General features: G+C 37.9%; 1 protein-coding gene across 4 annotated transcripts in view; it reads left to right on the top strand.

Moving 5' to 3' along the window:
- LOC118742580 overlaps positions 1–17,267 on the top strand; it is a gene marked incomplete at its 5' end in the record, with an annotated part of 108,103 nt that overhangs the window by 79,374 nt on the left and 11,462 nt on the right. For all 4 annotated transcript variants that reach the window (XM_036474761.1, XM_036474759.1, XM_036474762.1 and 1 more), the window contains 7 exon segments: positions 5,548–5,615; positions 9,271–9,406; positions 11,527–11,598; positions 11,867–12,011; positions 14,926–14,981; positions 15,050–15,304; positions 15,377–16,915. In XM_036474761.1, coding sequence (XP_036330654.1) covers positions 5,548–5,615; positions 9,271–9,406; positions 11,527–11,598; positions 11,867–12,011; positions 14,926–14,981; positions 15,050–15,304; positions 15,377–16,915 — 2,271 coding nt within the window.

Genomic DNA, 17,267 nt, shown 5'->3' with positions numbered 1-17,267 from the left:
TTTATAACATACATATGTACATACATATGTATGAGGCTGTGTGTGGCCTTACAAAATTTTTTCGCAAATGCCCTGTGGTAAAAAGTGTCACCATCAGCGAAAGTACTAGCTTGATTCGTGTGGAACGTGAGTGAAAGACTAAAAGACTACTTCAAGCGATTTTGGCAATATTTTATTTTTTATTTTTTCAAGGGATGTACAAATGCCCACAAAGTAATATTCTCAGTGAATTTAAGACTTATTGCTTGTTGTTTTTGTTGCTGCTGTTGCTTCTGTTGCATGTTTACGCTGAACTTATCAATTTGTTTTCCATTCTTGACGTTTTATGAATAATTTAAATATTTTGGATATCCTTTCAAATTTATCATAAAAATGATTTGGGGTGCTACAGCAAGTACATGCATACGTATGTATGTGTGTATGCATGCTCAATGATTATAGTAGGGCTGCTTTGTGTTTGTGTGATTGGTGGCAGGAAGCCGCTTAACTATTGGCAATGCCTTACTATTGGTATGCCAACACACGACTGGGAAGCATTGAATTTACCCAGCAGTGAAAATTGAGGCAACTTCTTACATAAGTGGATTATTTACTTATACTTATTACTGAATTTTTCATATGTTCAACAATTTTTATTTTTTTCCGCTAGTTTTTTTTATAAAAATATGATTAATACTACAACAAAAAATATAAAAATTACAATTTCTATACACTTTGCAAAACTCATTAAAATTCAATAAATCTTCTTGTGAATTTTCAACTTCTTTACCAGATTTTTAAAATTTTTTGAGTCCTAACTACTTCAAACTAAATTAATGGGCTAGAAAACTGCATTGTAAAAAAATTAAAAAAAAGCTACAACAATATATAATGGTTATCAAGGCATAGCACTGGAGGCCAGTCTATATCCGTAACACTAAAACACATTTTGTGCCAATTTTTAATAAGGATGGTACACAATAAAAGCTCCTTCTGGCCAACACTGAACTGCAATGTTGCCCTTGAGAAAAGCTTCTTCAGGCAAAAGGGGGGTTTCTGCTCACCGCCTAAACATTTTCCACGGGAAAAGCATTTTTAGTCTATCTTATAACGGCGATGGGCAGCGGCTTTCCTGCGTGGAGAGCTTTTTGATGCTTTCCATAATTTTTTATAGGGAGAAAGCTCTGTCCGCCCATTACTGTTTTAGATGGGCGCGGCCAGAGTAAAAGCTATCTCCGGTTCCACTGAAAACAAATTAGTCACGACCAAAACATATTGCGGAAGAAGCCTTCTAAAGCTTTCATCACTGAACAAAAGCTCTATCTGATCGTCACTGATATGAAAGGCGACGACCATAGAGAGCTTTTACTATGACAGATAATTCAACATCCATACAAAGATTCTTCTCTTATGGTAGATGTTTTGGTCGTGACGGATACAAAATTTTGTATAGTAAGCTTAAAAAAGCGCTGCACGTATGCTTGTGAAGTAGCTAACTCTGTTCTAGATATGTAAAAAAGTATAATCCTTTTGCTAATTAGCTGTTGAGAAGCTTCTTTTTAGCTATATTGTCAATCAACACATCTAAGGAGTTTAAATAAAAGCGTTTGCTGGATATTAACGCTGGTGCTCTATTTATGCAGGGTTTTCATATACATATAGTAGATACATATGTATGTTTAAAGGCAGCTCGTGCCACAAAATATGATGCGTTTGTCAGTGTCCTATCTGCGAGTGTCGTAAAATATGGTAAATATCCAAAATATGTTTGACGACAAAAGTGAAAGGTCGACATGTATACATACAACACTGACATTATTTAAGTACTTCGGAATTATATATGGACGTATATTAGGGTGGTTCAAAAACAGTAAAGTCGAAAATGTAATGCTTTCACCCCGTAGAATTGTTCTAAATATACCGAAAAATAGACCCTTATTTTTTTATTTTGACATCAAAAAATATTTAGAAGTCGCTCAAACCACCCAAAGTTTTCCATGTATTTTATATGGGGGAAAAACAACTTTTCGTAGAAATGGTATAGAATAGTTAAAAATCAGTATTTTTCTCTGTTTATCTGGAGCAGATTCCCAATAATAACACCGAATTGTTTATTTAACCATTTTTCGCATCGCAACTATAATTTATAGGTCCGCCAAAAACCCACAAAAACCCCGAAAAATGCAATGGGGCGACCAATAAAAAATCGTTAGTATTAAAAACTGATTAAATAAAAAATTTGGTATTATTATTGAAAGTATCCTGAAGAGAACTAGAGTTTTCCGATCGGAAAATATTGGTTTCCAAGAATAAAAAATAGGGGTAAGAGCAAAAAATTCGGACCATACTTTTTCCCACATGCATTTTTGGACCACCCTAATGTACATATGTAGCTGAGATGCGATTGTTTTGTTTGTGCCCTCACTTTGATTGCGGCAAATCCGCGTGCCACGTCAAATTCGATCAGCGTTGTCCTTGTGCTCGCGATTTATCCCTTTTTCGACAACAAACATACATATGCACTTCCTTAGCCACTTTAGCTTCCTTCACTCATGACTTCTTATTTAGCATCCTTTTCCATTTTTTAACGCTAGTTCGGAAATATTTATGACGTATTTCATATGCAAAACGCATACACTTAAATACAAACAAACATACACATATATAAATTTAAATTTGGCTTGCAAGAAGCTTATGTAACTCTTACGATTCCTTTCCTCATGCTCCTCTTCTTTTTATTCTTATTCTTCCTCTTTCACATTAAATATTCATACGTTTCAGCAGTTTTTCTTCATGCCACCAGCGTAGCGATTGTCCAGTAGCGTGGCTGTCGCAAGCCAAAAATTCTTGTGGTGCTCTCCTTGCGCTCCAATGAAGGTTCATAGGTAGTCTCTTGTGTGTGTGTGGTATTTGCCACAACAAATTGCCATGCATACTTGAATGTTAACCCTTTGAATAAGTCTTTGATTTGTGCACGCTGGGCTTGAGAATTATTGAGTGTTCACAACGAACCTTTTCCTATCCTTTAGCTGTCTTTTAGATACCCTTTCTTTACTTCCTTGCCTTGGCAGCTGTGTCTACTTACATATCTTGCATTTCTATTTGGTACTTGTGGGACAGTTCCATGTTTTCATATGTATGCTTACCCTGTTTTTGTATGTGTATGTATGCTAGTATGCACACATACGCAACGCTTAATTAACTTAAGTTTGATTTATATAACCACTCACATTCGCCATGGGTGCGCTATAAAAGTTGAGTGCCTTATTTTGTTCTGGTTTCGGGTGCTCATTTTTTTCTTGCGCGTAAATGAAAGTTGTGAGTGGTGGATATTTAAATATTTATCAAATATTTTTGAATTAGCCATGTAAGTAACGTGGGGTCAAAAATGAAAATATAAGCATGGATGCAGAATTTACTGACCTTGGGTAATGTTTGTGTACAGTTACTATGATCACTAATAACAGCCAGTTTCACCAAACTATTTAAGTGGAAATTAACTTTAATTTAATTTTTTATTTAAATCTCATTTTAATTATTTTCAGTTTCAATAAACTATTTATTTAAGTGAGTAAAAAGTGGTTGTAAAACAGACTAGGACTAGCTTTCGCTTTCATTTGTACTGAGAGCTTTTGAAAGCTTTGGCACGCTGTGTTGTAAAAGCAGGGCTGGTATACAAGTAAGCAGCAGATGCACAATGATCAGGTGATTAAACGTGTAACACCTCTGAGTGTGGTTATTCTGATTTAACTTTTATTTAAGTGCAGAGCATAGGTCACTTAAATCAAAATTAAAATTGATTGGTGAAACCGAAATTAAAGTAATTTTCACTTAAATAATTTGGTGAAACTGGCTGTAAATGTTTTGACTTGCACACTGTTTCACTTGAATAGCTCCATTTCTTCAAGAGCTGGGCATATATCTGGATTTGTAAGCATCGGAGAAGTTTCATTCTATTCTCATTTCAAAGAGTGATAAATTCCTGAGAAAATTGGTTGAAAGAATGCAATCAAAATTCAAAAGATGTACATAGTTGTATCCTTTCTAACGGAAGTGTAGCCAAGGAGCCTATCCTCTCAAAGACCTTCTACCGTTTTTCAGTACTTGTAGAGTTCTGAGTATGCCAGTGCCTGGTAGCGGAGGTTTCTGCTGCTTGCTCAAAAATATAGAGCGGCGTGCATTCCAGAAGCGACCCTAGGGCCGCAGTTAATAGAATTTTATGCAGACGGAAGGTCTCAGTGAAAGTCGACATTGACCATGATTATCTCCTGAAGCGTTCTTCAACCAAATTCAGAAATAGGGCGTCCGTGAAAAGTTTTCTGAGAAAGGACATTTTCGCACTGTCTGCCTAGAGAGGTCGATCTTCCAGTCAGGCGTCGATATATAAGTAGGTATTTTATAGGGTGATTAATCTAGACCTTGTTTAATTTTAAATAAAACACATTTATCAGGACTGGGTGACGGAATCTTTATTATTACCCTAAAGAAGAATCTCTGGTATTTACTTTTTAAAAATAATTTGATTCAAATCTGGCCGCGGCTATGCTGTAGGTGGTCCATTCGGAAGGTCCAATTTTCAATTACTGTTTCCAGCAATGTGCGAATTACGCGAGTAATGTTGGCTTTCAAGTTTTGAATCACAGCTGGCTCATCGACGAAGGCTTCTCATAACCCCAAAAGAAAAAATCCAGAGTTGCGATATCCCTCGCTGACTTGCTGAAACCAAATGTTGCCGACATCACGGGTTTATTTCATTTAAGGCAACAAAAAGGCAGTTATCATGGTGCGTTAGCGCTCGTTATTTACGGTTATGTTCTATCTGCGGCCAACATTTGAAAGAAATTAGTTTTAAAAAATAAATGCCAGAGATTCTTCTTTCGGCTGATAATAAATATACAGACATCCAGTTATGTTTTAAGTGTTTTATTAAAATTACTACATATTTAAAATTACTACCAAAAAAATCTAGAATTCAAGATCATTAGAAAGTATAAATTTTTGTTTAGTGTCGTTTTCTCAAGTATGTAGCTTTTAAAATTTATCTGCACTTCAAGCATATGTACCTAAATTTTTTTTTGGTCAGAAGAAAATGTGTGTTTAAAGGTCAGATAAATTTTAAAACCTACTTGAGAAAAGGACCTTCAGATGCTCCTAACTTGATGCCTCTATAATTGGACATCTTGGCCATGTGCTTGACAAAGTTAAAATATTCCACAAATTAAAAGAGACGGTGTGTATGTATGTATGTATGCACTGTATCTTATATATACTCGTATTTTTCGTAAGCTGTATATACGGTATGTACTTATTAATGTATCTACATACATATATACCTACTTAGGTTATTGTTACTTGCTTTTGTGTTCCTATCCACCTTTGTAGATAGCTGGTACACATTTACTGAGTAAAGATAAGGTGACTTTATCGTCTTTCCACTGTTGCGTCATAAGCTCTGATAAGACCGATGCCGTACATTTCCACTACAAAGTTAATATTTATTTATTTTATTTTTTGATGCTCGTATACGCAAATGCACATGTATTAAATTAAATTGTTTTCTATTTCCAGGAAATCGCTGCAATTCTTATTAGTTTTGATAAGCATAATGAGTGGCAGTCCAAGGAAGTCAAAACCAGGTGAGTCACATTGAAGTTACTGCGTCGTTAAATACAAATTTATGTTTGTTTTTATTTAAATGCATCATCATATGTATGTATATATGTATGTAGTTGCCATCATATATAAGAAAAAAATTTACTAAATTTTCCCTACCCTGTTTTTATCAAAATCGAAGGAGATACGAAGAGCCATATGCAATTATTCGAAGCTTTCAGCAAATAATCAAATCGGACTTTATGGATCTAGGTGCTCAGTGCTCTCCTCAGGAGTAAACAACGAAGGCCCAAACGCCAAACCTACCGTCGGTAAGGTTCTGTATCCCAAACTAAATCTCCTACCATCTAAGTACCAATCAACCTGGTATAAACGGGTGGTATTTCGTTGTGAAGAAGATTTGATCTGTAGCCTCTTTCAGTTCCTGTCTTATTGCGGCTCATATAAAGGTGTATCAGCTGGCTTCACTCTTTTTAAGTCATTTTGATCATTCTTCATACCACCTGTACGACGTCAGAGCCTATATAGGTCAGGGGTCAGTATCGTACCTATGTATGTACATATATCTGTTCAAAGTATTCGTATGTTAAAGAATACCTCGAGTTCGGTTTGCTATCTTCTCCCAATCTTTCATAAGTAGGCTCTTCATTGTATCTGCTATGGCCAAAACGTGCCAACGCTAACGATGTGTAAGCACCAGGGCTTCGAAGCGAAGCGGAGCAAAGGAGCAAGGAGCTAAGGAGCAAAGAATTTTGGCTAAAGCGGAGCTGGAACAATGAGCTAAAAAAATTCATTTGCTCCTTAGCTCCTTTTTGCCACTGAAAACAAAAAATCTATTTTGACTCGGCAATACTGATCATTGCTCAATGCCCAGCAGTCAGTAAACTTGAACGGCGATGAAAATAAAATCACTTCCCAGCCTAGGGATGGGCAAATGACAAAAAGGTATCGATATATATATCTTATCGATATTTTTAAACAGTATCGGTATATGCAGAGTAAAAAATATCGATATATCCATATATTTCTCTAAAGGCGCAATTAAACGGTATTGCCAAAATATTCGATACTGAAAAAATAATGCATATTTATCAGTTTTATTAGGTTTTTTTATTAAAATATGTATGGAGTAAAGTAAAGTCAAAAGGTTTTAAACATTGGTTTCTTAAAATTTTCTTTGAGGTTCCCCTGTTAACCTGCTTCTATTATTCGGCAAAGTTAAATTTACAGCAGAAGCAAGCCTTTCGAACGATACTGAGGAAGGGATATTATGGATTTAATTTTGTTTAACACGAAACAGATTGATAGAGACCTTAAAAAATCGAATTTGATACAAATTTGATACTCGAAAATTAATATCGATATTTCGAGATTAAAAATATCGGCGTATTTCTCCATTATTTTCTGAAAAAAATATCGATATTTTGATATATCGATATTTTTTACCCAAGCCTATCTCAGCCAGCAGAGAAACGTACGTTTTGCCGACAGTGCGGTCTAGTACAATTTCCCAGATCCGGAAACGAACAGAAAACGTTGAAACATCGAAAAAAGATAATGTTATTTGAAAGCATTAATTATAATTTATTTGTTCAAGGTGAACATTTGAACATTTAGACGTAGGTGGCAGGGACCGAGCGTGCTAGTATTTGTTCTTAAACCATGAAAAAGCATCTGTGAAGTGCAGAAAGAAACGTATTGAACGAAAAATTTAATGAGAAAAATTTCAGAAAACTAACCAAAAACGTATCCATTTCAAAACAATTTTCGCTACTTGTCTGTACATACATATGTACATTTCTGCCGCGCTCTTTAGGGGAAAAACAGATCGACAAAGTATCACAAAATGGAATCGGTAAACGGACATTTCATCAATTTTTTTCCTTTTTCGGATCCTTTTTCGGACTTTTCCCTGGCTGTTACTTACATGGCAAAATACATAGCTACGCATCTATATCCAGCATCAAAAAGAAAATACAAAAAAAATTCGTTTTCGGATCGGTTTGCGGATTTTTTGCTGTCTGGGAGTTTGAAAAGAAAGAAAGTTGAAAGTAGCATGTGGGTAAGTGTGTTGTCTCTACGGTAGAAAAAATGTGAAATGCATGTGTTTAAGCAGTATGACCAGATAATCCAAAAAAATAGGCTTAATTTCCTAAAAAAAAGGTTAGAAAAAGTTAAAGGCGGTTTTAAAAACTTAGCATCTTTCTTTTCCAGCCGGCCCTAACAACCCTTTTTCCTAATATTTTAAGACGATAGAGCTTTCGTGCCCCACTCCCTACTCCTTTTTGTATTGAAGCTTCAGGCCCTATAAATCGGCTTCTCTTAGAAGGGGACACTTTTCATGAAATAATATAATGATGATGCACACCGCGGCACGGTTTTTCCAATTCTTTCTTTATTTGACATCGGGTTTTTTTTTTTAACACCAGCACGTCTGATTCCGAATAGCAAAGCTATTGGAAGGTTTTCTAAACCCTGCCTAAAAGTGTTAAATACTAAAAGCTCCTCATTTTGCCGACTTGTATTTTAAACAGAAGTAACACTAGTAACATATGTTTTTCTGTAAAAATTTACCATTGCAATTCAATTAATCTTTCATTTTAACTGCTGAAATTTTCAAAGATTTGTAAAACATTTCCGGGTAGGAAAAAGCGATAAGGATAAGTGGATAGTTCACCGCAAAACTTTTTGACATTTCTATAAAACCCATTTTTTGTTTAGGATATTAAAACTATGAAAACTACTTATAAAACAGGTAGCAGCAAAAATCCAGGAAAAGCCATGGAGATACTAAACCTAACATCAAAAAGGCTAACCTAATCACACTTCGCGCCAGTAATTTATCGCTCAGACGCAACTCTGTGTATGAAAGCGCGTTTTAGGCGTATTAAGCTCGAAGTTCATAATAATGGTATAGCAAAGTGCACTTACCGTCCTCTTAATTAAAAAAAAATAGCCAATTTTATTCTCGATTAATCTGTGGTTTTCAAACAGAGCACTGTCTTTCCAATTCATTGAAGTCTTAATGATGCAAATTACGCGAGTTTTACGTAGACTACCCGGGGAGTATTATTGGAAGAGTACCGGAAGACCCATATCGCCAAACACACATTTTAAATTTTCTTAGAGAAAGTTAAGTACCGACGTAGAAAGTAAGAATTTTCAGCCAGAAATGAACGTTGGATTTCGATTATACAGGATCGACGTTGACCGCCTTAGTTCGATCCAGTATAAGGGAAAACCAACGTCCTTTTATGGCTGAAAGGTCCTTCTTTCCACGTCGCTGACTTAAGATTACAAACATCGCAGAGACTTGCCTACTGAAACAGTGATGAAGATGAGGAAGTGCGACAATATATTCTGTCTGCGTAGTCGAATCCAAAGTATTAGAAGCTTGTCAATCTAGAGCCTTCTCTCGTTTATTAGAGAGACGGAAGGTTTGCTGTGTTACCGGAAATAGTTAATTTTAACCTTTTCCTTAGTTCTCATACGACACCCCAATAATCTTTAGTGGGCATAGGAATGTGATACCAAGTCACTGCACTAGAAACAAAATCATAGTCATTTTATTCCTCTGTTATTGCCAATACCCATTTGTTTCTATTTCTCTATGTATCAAGTTTTTCCCTGCAACAAGCCTCTCGTTAATCTTATCAAAATCTCTTCATTTATTTCCAGGCCAAAAAGCGGTTCACTGCTGCTGTACTCGCGCAAAAAGGTGCGCTACCGACGCGACGGCTATTGTTGGAAGAAGCGCAAAGATGGCAAAACGACGCGCGAGGATCACATGAAGTTAAAAGTGCAAGGAACAGAGGTAATGTAACAATACACCTATGTATACGTTGTTGTTGATACAATAAAGCAAAGCCTTAAGTAGCCATAAAGCGTTCACACTTTGTTGTCACTAATTTCCGTGTGTCACATGTTCGTTTTTTTTTTGCTTAAATTTTTTAAGTTTTTTTTTCTTTAGCCACTACGGCCGGACAATACTTGCTGTGCAATTAGGCAATTAGAGCCAACTCCATGCGCTTGCCTGTTTAGTTTCCTTCCTGCTTCACAGCTCTACTATAAAGCGCTTTGGATAGCTTTTCTTTTTCGTTATTTTTTTCAAATTTTTTTTTCACATACTCTCCAGTTGGCTAGTTGGTTCTTTGGTTGGTCGGCGCGGTGCTGTGCATGTTTGGCCACTTAAGATTGGCGTCGTCGTTAGTCAGACGCTGCCATGAAATTAATTTACAAGATAATGAAAACAAAGCCAACTACACGAAAAGTATTTAAGAAAAAGCGACTGCGCTTTTATTTTTTCGTTTTCCTTTGTTTTTTTTTTGGGAGCTTCTCTTCCTCGCCGTGTGTGGCAGTGATTTGACTTGCTTTCTCTATCTTTTTCCCTTCGCCTATTTATGCTGGTGGCGGCTCATGTGCAGCATACGTTGTGTCTTTGCTCCCAAGGGTTGCTTGGTTGCTTGTTTGGTTGGCCGGTGTATCCATGAATTATGATTTCCCGCCGGAAACATACATGGAGTGACTGTTTGGCATTTTTTTTGCATTTCTGACGCCCTTTTTCATACAAACTGCTCTGCTGGTGGATATTTATGTATATTTACTTTTCCCCTCATTTTTTAGCTTTTTTCTCTTCAGATTTTTTTCCTGCCAAGTGTGTTTGGAAGACTTTTTGGCAGGGGTGTTCTAACACGGGATAAGCTGCTAATGCAATAAGTTAAGGGTTAAGTGTATTTACAAGTCTGAAGTGTATAAACTTGTCGGCCGGCCCATCAACGACCTCTCCACGACCCTGATGCTTGCCTGCCCGGCTGTTAGACTGGTTGCCGGTTAGTGTAGCTGGATTGTTCGTGGCTGCTGAAGGAGTTGCAGGTGGCGGGGTTGTGGGAGAATGCAAGAAATTTTGTATAATTTCACGCCAATTTTTTCAGATTGTGTTGTGTGCCTTTGTTTTATTGCGCTGCTTGCTGACTGTCGTGATTTTTGTTGTTATTTTCAAACTCACTCTTTTTTTCGGTGCGCTTGCTTATTTTTTTTTCTCTTATTTTTATATTAGTTCCATGTGCACTTGCACACTGCACTGGAAGCGACTTTATTCTTCCACTTTGCCGCTTTGCACTCCTTCTATCGCTTGCTGGCTCGTCTAACGTCGTCATCGTCGTCTTCGGAGCGGTATCAAGATTTATGATTTGTTTGAAGACGGAAGCGCCAAGACATTGGCTCTGCCCCAACCCTCACAAACTAACGTAGACTCTTCTGTCTTTGCTGCTGTCATTTGGGAAGCGATAAGCAATTGTTTTGCCTCTCAAATGTACGGTAAATAAAGGAGCAAGGAGGGCAACGAGCTTTCGCGTACAATTTTTCGCGTATTTTACGCCAGCTCAGTTGGCGGCATCAGCCGTCAGTCATCAGCGGGCGGCATTCAGCGCCAAAAGAACTGAGAAAAAAATATCGTATTTATCTTCTGGATATGCGAGCGAGCGTACATACGTAGTAGCAAGAAAACTGGGCGGCAAGTGTGAGTAGTGTTCGAATATGAAAAATATTTTGTTAGTTCGAAAAAAAGGGTTGAATTTTTGGCAATCGGCTGCACAGCTCTTACTCACTTCCAATGATTTTTTTTTTTACCACTCTATCCATTTTTTGCCTATATCCAAAGTCGCTCTAGTCATTTTTTATTTTTGTCACAACACAGCGGGTTATATCCTTAAGTCAAATGTAATTCAATTTCGCCTATACTCCAAGTATTTCAGCCATTTTTTAATATTTTAATTAAATGAATTTGTTTTTCGCTGATTTCGTCGTGAAATTTTACTACATTTTTATGTTTCTGTTTGTCTTTGCCCAGATGACTTCATCGAAGCTCGATTTTCATACACAGAATGAAACCAAAACATTTTTTATTCAATTTTTTTTTCTTTTACTCCTTTACAGTGCATCTATGGCTGTTATGTACACTCTGCCATTCTGCCAACGTTCCATCGCAGGTGCTATTGGTTGTTACAGGTGAGTGAGTGGTCAACTAAATACATAATACATTTTATATTTGTTCCCTATTTGTGCTATATTCGAATATCCGATTAATATCCGAATATCCAGGGGTCTATTCTGTATTGCGATTCGACACTTAATGCGATTATATTTTATATTTGTTCCTTATTTGGTTTCGGGGGATTCGGATATCCGGATATTGACCGGCGATTCGAAACTCAATGCGATTCGGACAGAATACTTCTATCTAACGCCTACACATAATTTTTTTATCCCTCCTCAGAATCCTGATATTGTTTTGGTTCACTACCTAAATGTTCCATATCCGGATGATAATAAAATGGCTGTCATTGCGCCGAGCATCACACTGTGGAGCGATAAGAAAGAGTGGACCAAAGATGAGCTTGTTAGTCAACTGAAACCTATGTGTAAGTAAATCTTTAATTTCTTTTTGCTTGTTATTACTTCCGACAGGATGAAAGTATGATGCATTTTGGAATGTATTTCCGTCAATACAATTCGGAGACCCTGCTGTTTTCGAAGCATATTTACGAGGAATGACGGTAATTCGTTCCAAAACGCACTAGTTGCAAAATTTTTGTATTTGAAGAATCTAGAAACACGGGGACGATTTAATTTATATAAACTTTAAAATAATATTTGTGTATGTTTCGACTGGAATCATAAAATTTTTTATATTTTAAGACTTCCGCCATAATATTTCAGAAAAATATTAAGATTTATGTCATCTAATCTGATATCTTCAAAAATCTCATTCTTTTGAATCAGTTGATAAAATTTTTAAACATTTTTTTGCTGGCCTCTTAAGATTAAATCATTTTAGGTGATTTTTTAGAAAAAATATTTTTAAAAACAAATTTTTTTTTATGAAAAAAAGACGACTTTTGGCGATATTTTCAAATAGGTGCAGCACAGGTAAATGTAAATGTTTTCCGAAATATTTTGGTCTAAGTCTTAAAATATAATCAATTTTATACCTATTTCTAATGGATAAACGGAACCGATTTTTTGTATGGAGAGTGATGCACCTTAATGTTCATATTCGTGCTACAGAAAAAGATAAGGGTAATTTCTTCATAAAATATTAGCGGTAACTTTTCTGTTCAATGGCAATACAAGTTTTGAGGGTCTTGCTTAAAAAATGTTTCACTCGTCACTCCTCGGGGGGTATATTTGTTAAGTTGAAGGGGATGCCTGCTTGGAGAAAAGGCCCTATGGGCTCGTCCGGGGTCTGTATGAGGGACCGTCCTCTTACCTAGAAATATAACCATAGGGTTATGTTAGGTTTAAGTGGCAGCTTTCATCGAGTAAAGGAGGTAGGTACACTCTCTTTGTTCCGTCCAACCACTCTCTTTGTTGAGCCAACCAGCTAAAGAAGTTATAGTGAAATAGGCATCTCTTGCTCCCGCTAGTTCAGAGCAGTGCCGATGGTGGTTATAACTGCAGCTGTGGCAGAAGTCATTGGCAGTAAGGTCTGGTGGCGTAGATCCGACTGTTGTGGGTAGACAGTAGCCGATTATAATTCCGGCCACTTACCGAAGTACATGGACGACGTTCTAGGTCGCACCTTTTCTTGTCGGAGCTAAATAATATTTGTCCGGCTGTCGTACAAATTTTTTTGTGGAACCATATTTTATTTGCTTACTCGAAGGATTTGCGAGAAGAGTTGTTGTCAGATTCAAAGAAACTCGCTTCATCACAAGGCAGTGTGCTATGCAATGACAACGAGGTTTCGCAAAAATCCAGCGATACCAGCTTGGCTATAAGAGTAGATAATAACCGAAAGGAGTTTGAGAGCCCATAACACATTGTAGATCGTCTTTTTATAATGGCGAGATCTACATATTTAGAAAACACTGCTGTGGTGTGGTAAAACAAAAATTTATTTAGACCTCTTACGGTGTATCCCACTTCCTACTTTAAGATTTAGATAGTTTTGAGTTTTGCGGGTCCACATACATTGCTGGAAGCATGGCTATACTCTCCATGTTGCGGCTGGCTGCAAAAACCGGGTATAGCTGCAGCCATACCTCTGGCCTCTGGAAAGCCTAAACGATCAGTCTGGCCTCGTCTACAATCAGTGTACTGCCTATCGCTATCTCGCATGAGAAATCGGTCTTCAGGGGCAACTGGACATCTACCAAACCGCCTTTTTAGCAAAAGCTTTGGAGTCTTCATCATTAGAGTTAGCCACTGCAACAGACCTCTAACAGTAGAGCACTTGAAGCCGCCGCACTTGTAATAAATTTTCCCCATGATTTAGCAATAGAGAGCGGTCGTAAAGCCGGTGTTCGTGGGTTACTTTCCCTAAAGTCTTCAGCTTTAGAATGAGAAGGTATATGATCAGGGCTATTGTCAGATTTTAGCTTTTGCTTAGAGGTTCAGAGATGAAACAAAGCCGAAAGTTGTCGATTGCGAGGAAGATGGTATCGCTGTTGAAGCTCCGACCGAAGGCAATGTGGACTTAGTTTTGCCGGCAATGGCACAGTTGTTGTATTTTCGCCATGTCAAAATCCAGGTCCAGGTTTACCTCCGGTCGTGCCCTTGAATTTTAGTCTAGAAGCATCCAAGTTCTGGCTAAGAATTGCACTGAACAGCTGTCCAACAACAAGAAGGCACATTTCAACGCTCCTATTTCTTCCTCTCTCGCTTTCACTCTCACTGCTCAATCGAATGTCACTCCTTTTACACCTCTCATCACAAGATTTGGGCGACTCTCATCCCTCGAAAGATCATGGATTCCAGGGATTGTTACCACCTTGAAGAGTGGTAGTGAATAGATCAGCAGGATGTGTGCTGATAACCATACGAGGACAACTGCTTTCTTTTTGATTGATCCTCTTCTGGGAAAATGAGACCAAGTCATCACTGAAACATCGTTGATAGCTAATGGCCCTACTCCAGCCCTGCTCTCCATAATATGGGACGTCGTGTTAATTCTGAAGACTTACATGTGTGATGGTTGGACCCCTGCAAGCCATTTCCTTGACGCAAGTGCGAATGGTTTTCCCCTGTAAAAGTTGGTGTGCTAGTTTTACCCGACTGCCGTGGTACACTTTAGTCCTACCGCCAATCTGGTCGGTTTTATAAAGATTTATTTCCTTTATCCACACGTAATGGTAGATTGTAGTCGCCTTTCATCTCTAGTACTCCAATATTTTATGCTCTTGAATAACATATAAATAAAATGAATCATTCCATCGCCAGACTAGGATTCTGCAATCGTAACGCAGTGTAATTGAACACTAGATTTTTTAATCATTTGGATGAGTATTTTCAGACAACTAATACGTTTTATCTATTCGTCTTTTCTTAATTTAGTGTCCACAGTTACCTCTGACGACGATTCGGACTCCGGCAACGATATTGAAATATCAGTGAGTATCTTATTGAATTTATGATATTTTTTTTATAAAATTCCTACAAATGTCCTTCCCTCACAAAGACGGCCGAGACCGTTGAATCGCTGGTGTGTCAATTGATGGAGAAACAGCGCCTATCCCGTCAAGCTGCTCTAGTCAAACAGCTGGACTGTGGTTGTGGTGATGCCTCGTGTGCCGACGGCAAAACTTGCTCGCATCCAGTTATGCGGCGACCAGCATTATTGAAGTCGGTGAGCAGCGAGAAGCGACTCAGCCTCAGCGATAGCTACGGGCAGGGGGCAAGCGGCAGTACACCGAATATTGTAGTTGGACAGAAGGTGGCTAAAAAAAAAAAATAGGATTAATTTTACATTTTATAATATTGCTTTCTTTTCTCTTTTCCGCACCAGCTTTATTCGCGTTGGTCGGAACGCCGTCTGCGCGACGCAGGCGAACAGCAGCACCAACATCAATATCAGCACACACACCACATACAACAGCAGACTCTGCCACAAGAATCGGCGATAAAATTCCAAATCATTCCACCACAACACAACGAACAACAACAGCAACAGGCTTCCTATCAGCAACAACAACAGCACTATCGCCAGCAGCTGGCTGCACGTAACAATATGCTAATGCAACAACAACAACAACAGCAGCATCTACAACACCATCAACAGCAACAACAACAACAACAACAACAGCAGCAGCAATCAAATTTCAATCAGAGCTCATCAACAATTTCCAACAGCAATCATAACAATCAATTAAATTTACAACGATTTGTAGCTAATCACGGCACTAACCACAATCACAATAACAATAGCAACAGCAACAACAATAATGGCAGCAGCAACAGCAGCAGTAATAATAATGTCAGCAATGGCAATAATAATAATTCACATCGCTTGCAAATAACAAAAGCAACAATGGCAGCTACCCCGGCGGCAGCAGCAGCGGCAGTCATCGAGCAGCAAGGAGTTGGTGGTGGTATGGGCAGCGCAATGGCAGTGAATGAGGGTGAACTAATTGGAAATCCCAGCCACATGTCCGCAAATGCCCAACAGGCGAATAACCATAACACCGTTAACCGCAACAGTAGTGATGATGTCGGTGGTGGTAGTAGTCAATTAGTATTGACACCTCACCAGCAGCAACAACACCAACAACAAAATGTCATAAATAATAATAGCAATTACAATTTCAATAAGCATCAACAGCTGCAACAACAACAAGATGCTTCCTCATCTTCAACTTCTTCCACACAACAGCAAGAATTCTACAATAGACTGCAGCAGCAACAACAACAACAACAACAGCAGAAACAAACAACGAATGACATAAATATGCCTTCCGTCACCACCAATTCTTCTACCCAATCTCAACAGCAACAACAGCAGCAGCTGCAACACCACCACTCCCATTCGCAATCACAAATGCACACACACCAACAGCACCCTCATTCGCAATCGCAGTCACAACTAGCACAGCAACAACAACAATCAGCAAATACAACGACATTGAATATTTCCTCGACGACATTTTCATCGTCATCATCGCCATCAACGTCATCATTGTCGACAGTCGAACCGATGTGTATGTCGCCAGAGCATCAGCCTTCGACACCAGTAAGCCCGACCACTTTAGGTTTAAGTAGCAGTGGTGGTGATCCCTTGCAGCAGCATCAACATCAGCAGCAACAACAACAGCAACCGCACACACAACCGCACGATGGTACTTCTTCAATAGCGACACCTTCATCGTCGCCCATTTCGGGCCAGTCGATTATGAATGATAATGTGGGTCATCATAAACAATCGGCCATTGGCGAAGCATTGGCTGCCGACACCGCAAGTGTCGTAGATGAAAATTTAATTGGCAAACATGCCAGTGAACTGAAGGAACTGAATGCGACGACGGCGGTGACTGCTGGCGATGCGGTAGAGGTTAGCTAATACTACTTTAATATTTACTTTTGGAATTTCTTATTCGCTTTAGTACTTTCTACTTACATGCTACAACTGAAAAACTCACCTTCATTTCTATATTCATATTAATTTCGATATCCATATTTGGTTTTATTATTTTATTCTTATTGACAGTCACAATAAATCTCTTTTTTATATCATTTCCATAACATATTCAGCTTAGTTATTATTATTATATTATATTCGTATTCATATTCATATTCGCAATTATATTCATATTCGGAATTATATGCATATTCGTAATTATATTGATATTCGTAATAATATTCATATTCGTAATTATATTCATATTCGTAATTATATTCATATT

This window comes from Rhagoletis pomonella, unplaced genomic scaffold, assembly GCF_013731165.1.
Source record: "Rhagoletis pomonella isolate Grant_MI unplaced genomic scaffold, Rhpom_1.0 Rhpom_scaffold_00007, whole genome shotgun sequence".
NCBI lineage: Eukaryota > Metazoa > Arthropoda > Insecta > Diptera > Tephritidae > Rhagoletis > Rhagoletis pomonella.
The sequence above is the reverse complement of the archived record's forward strand: the minus strand, read 5'-3'. Positions and strand labels throughout refer to the sequence as shown.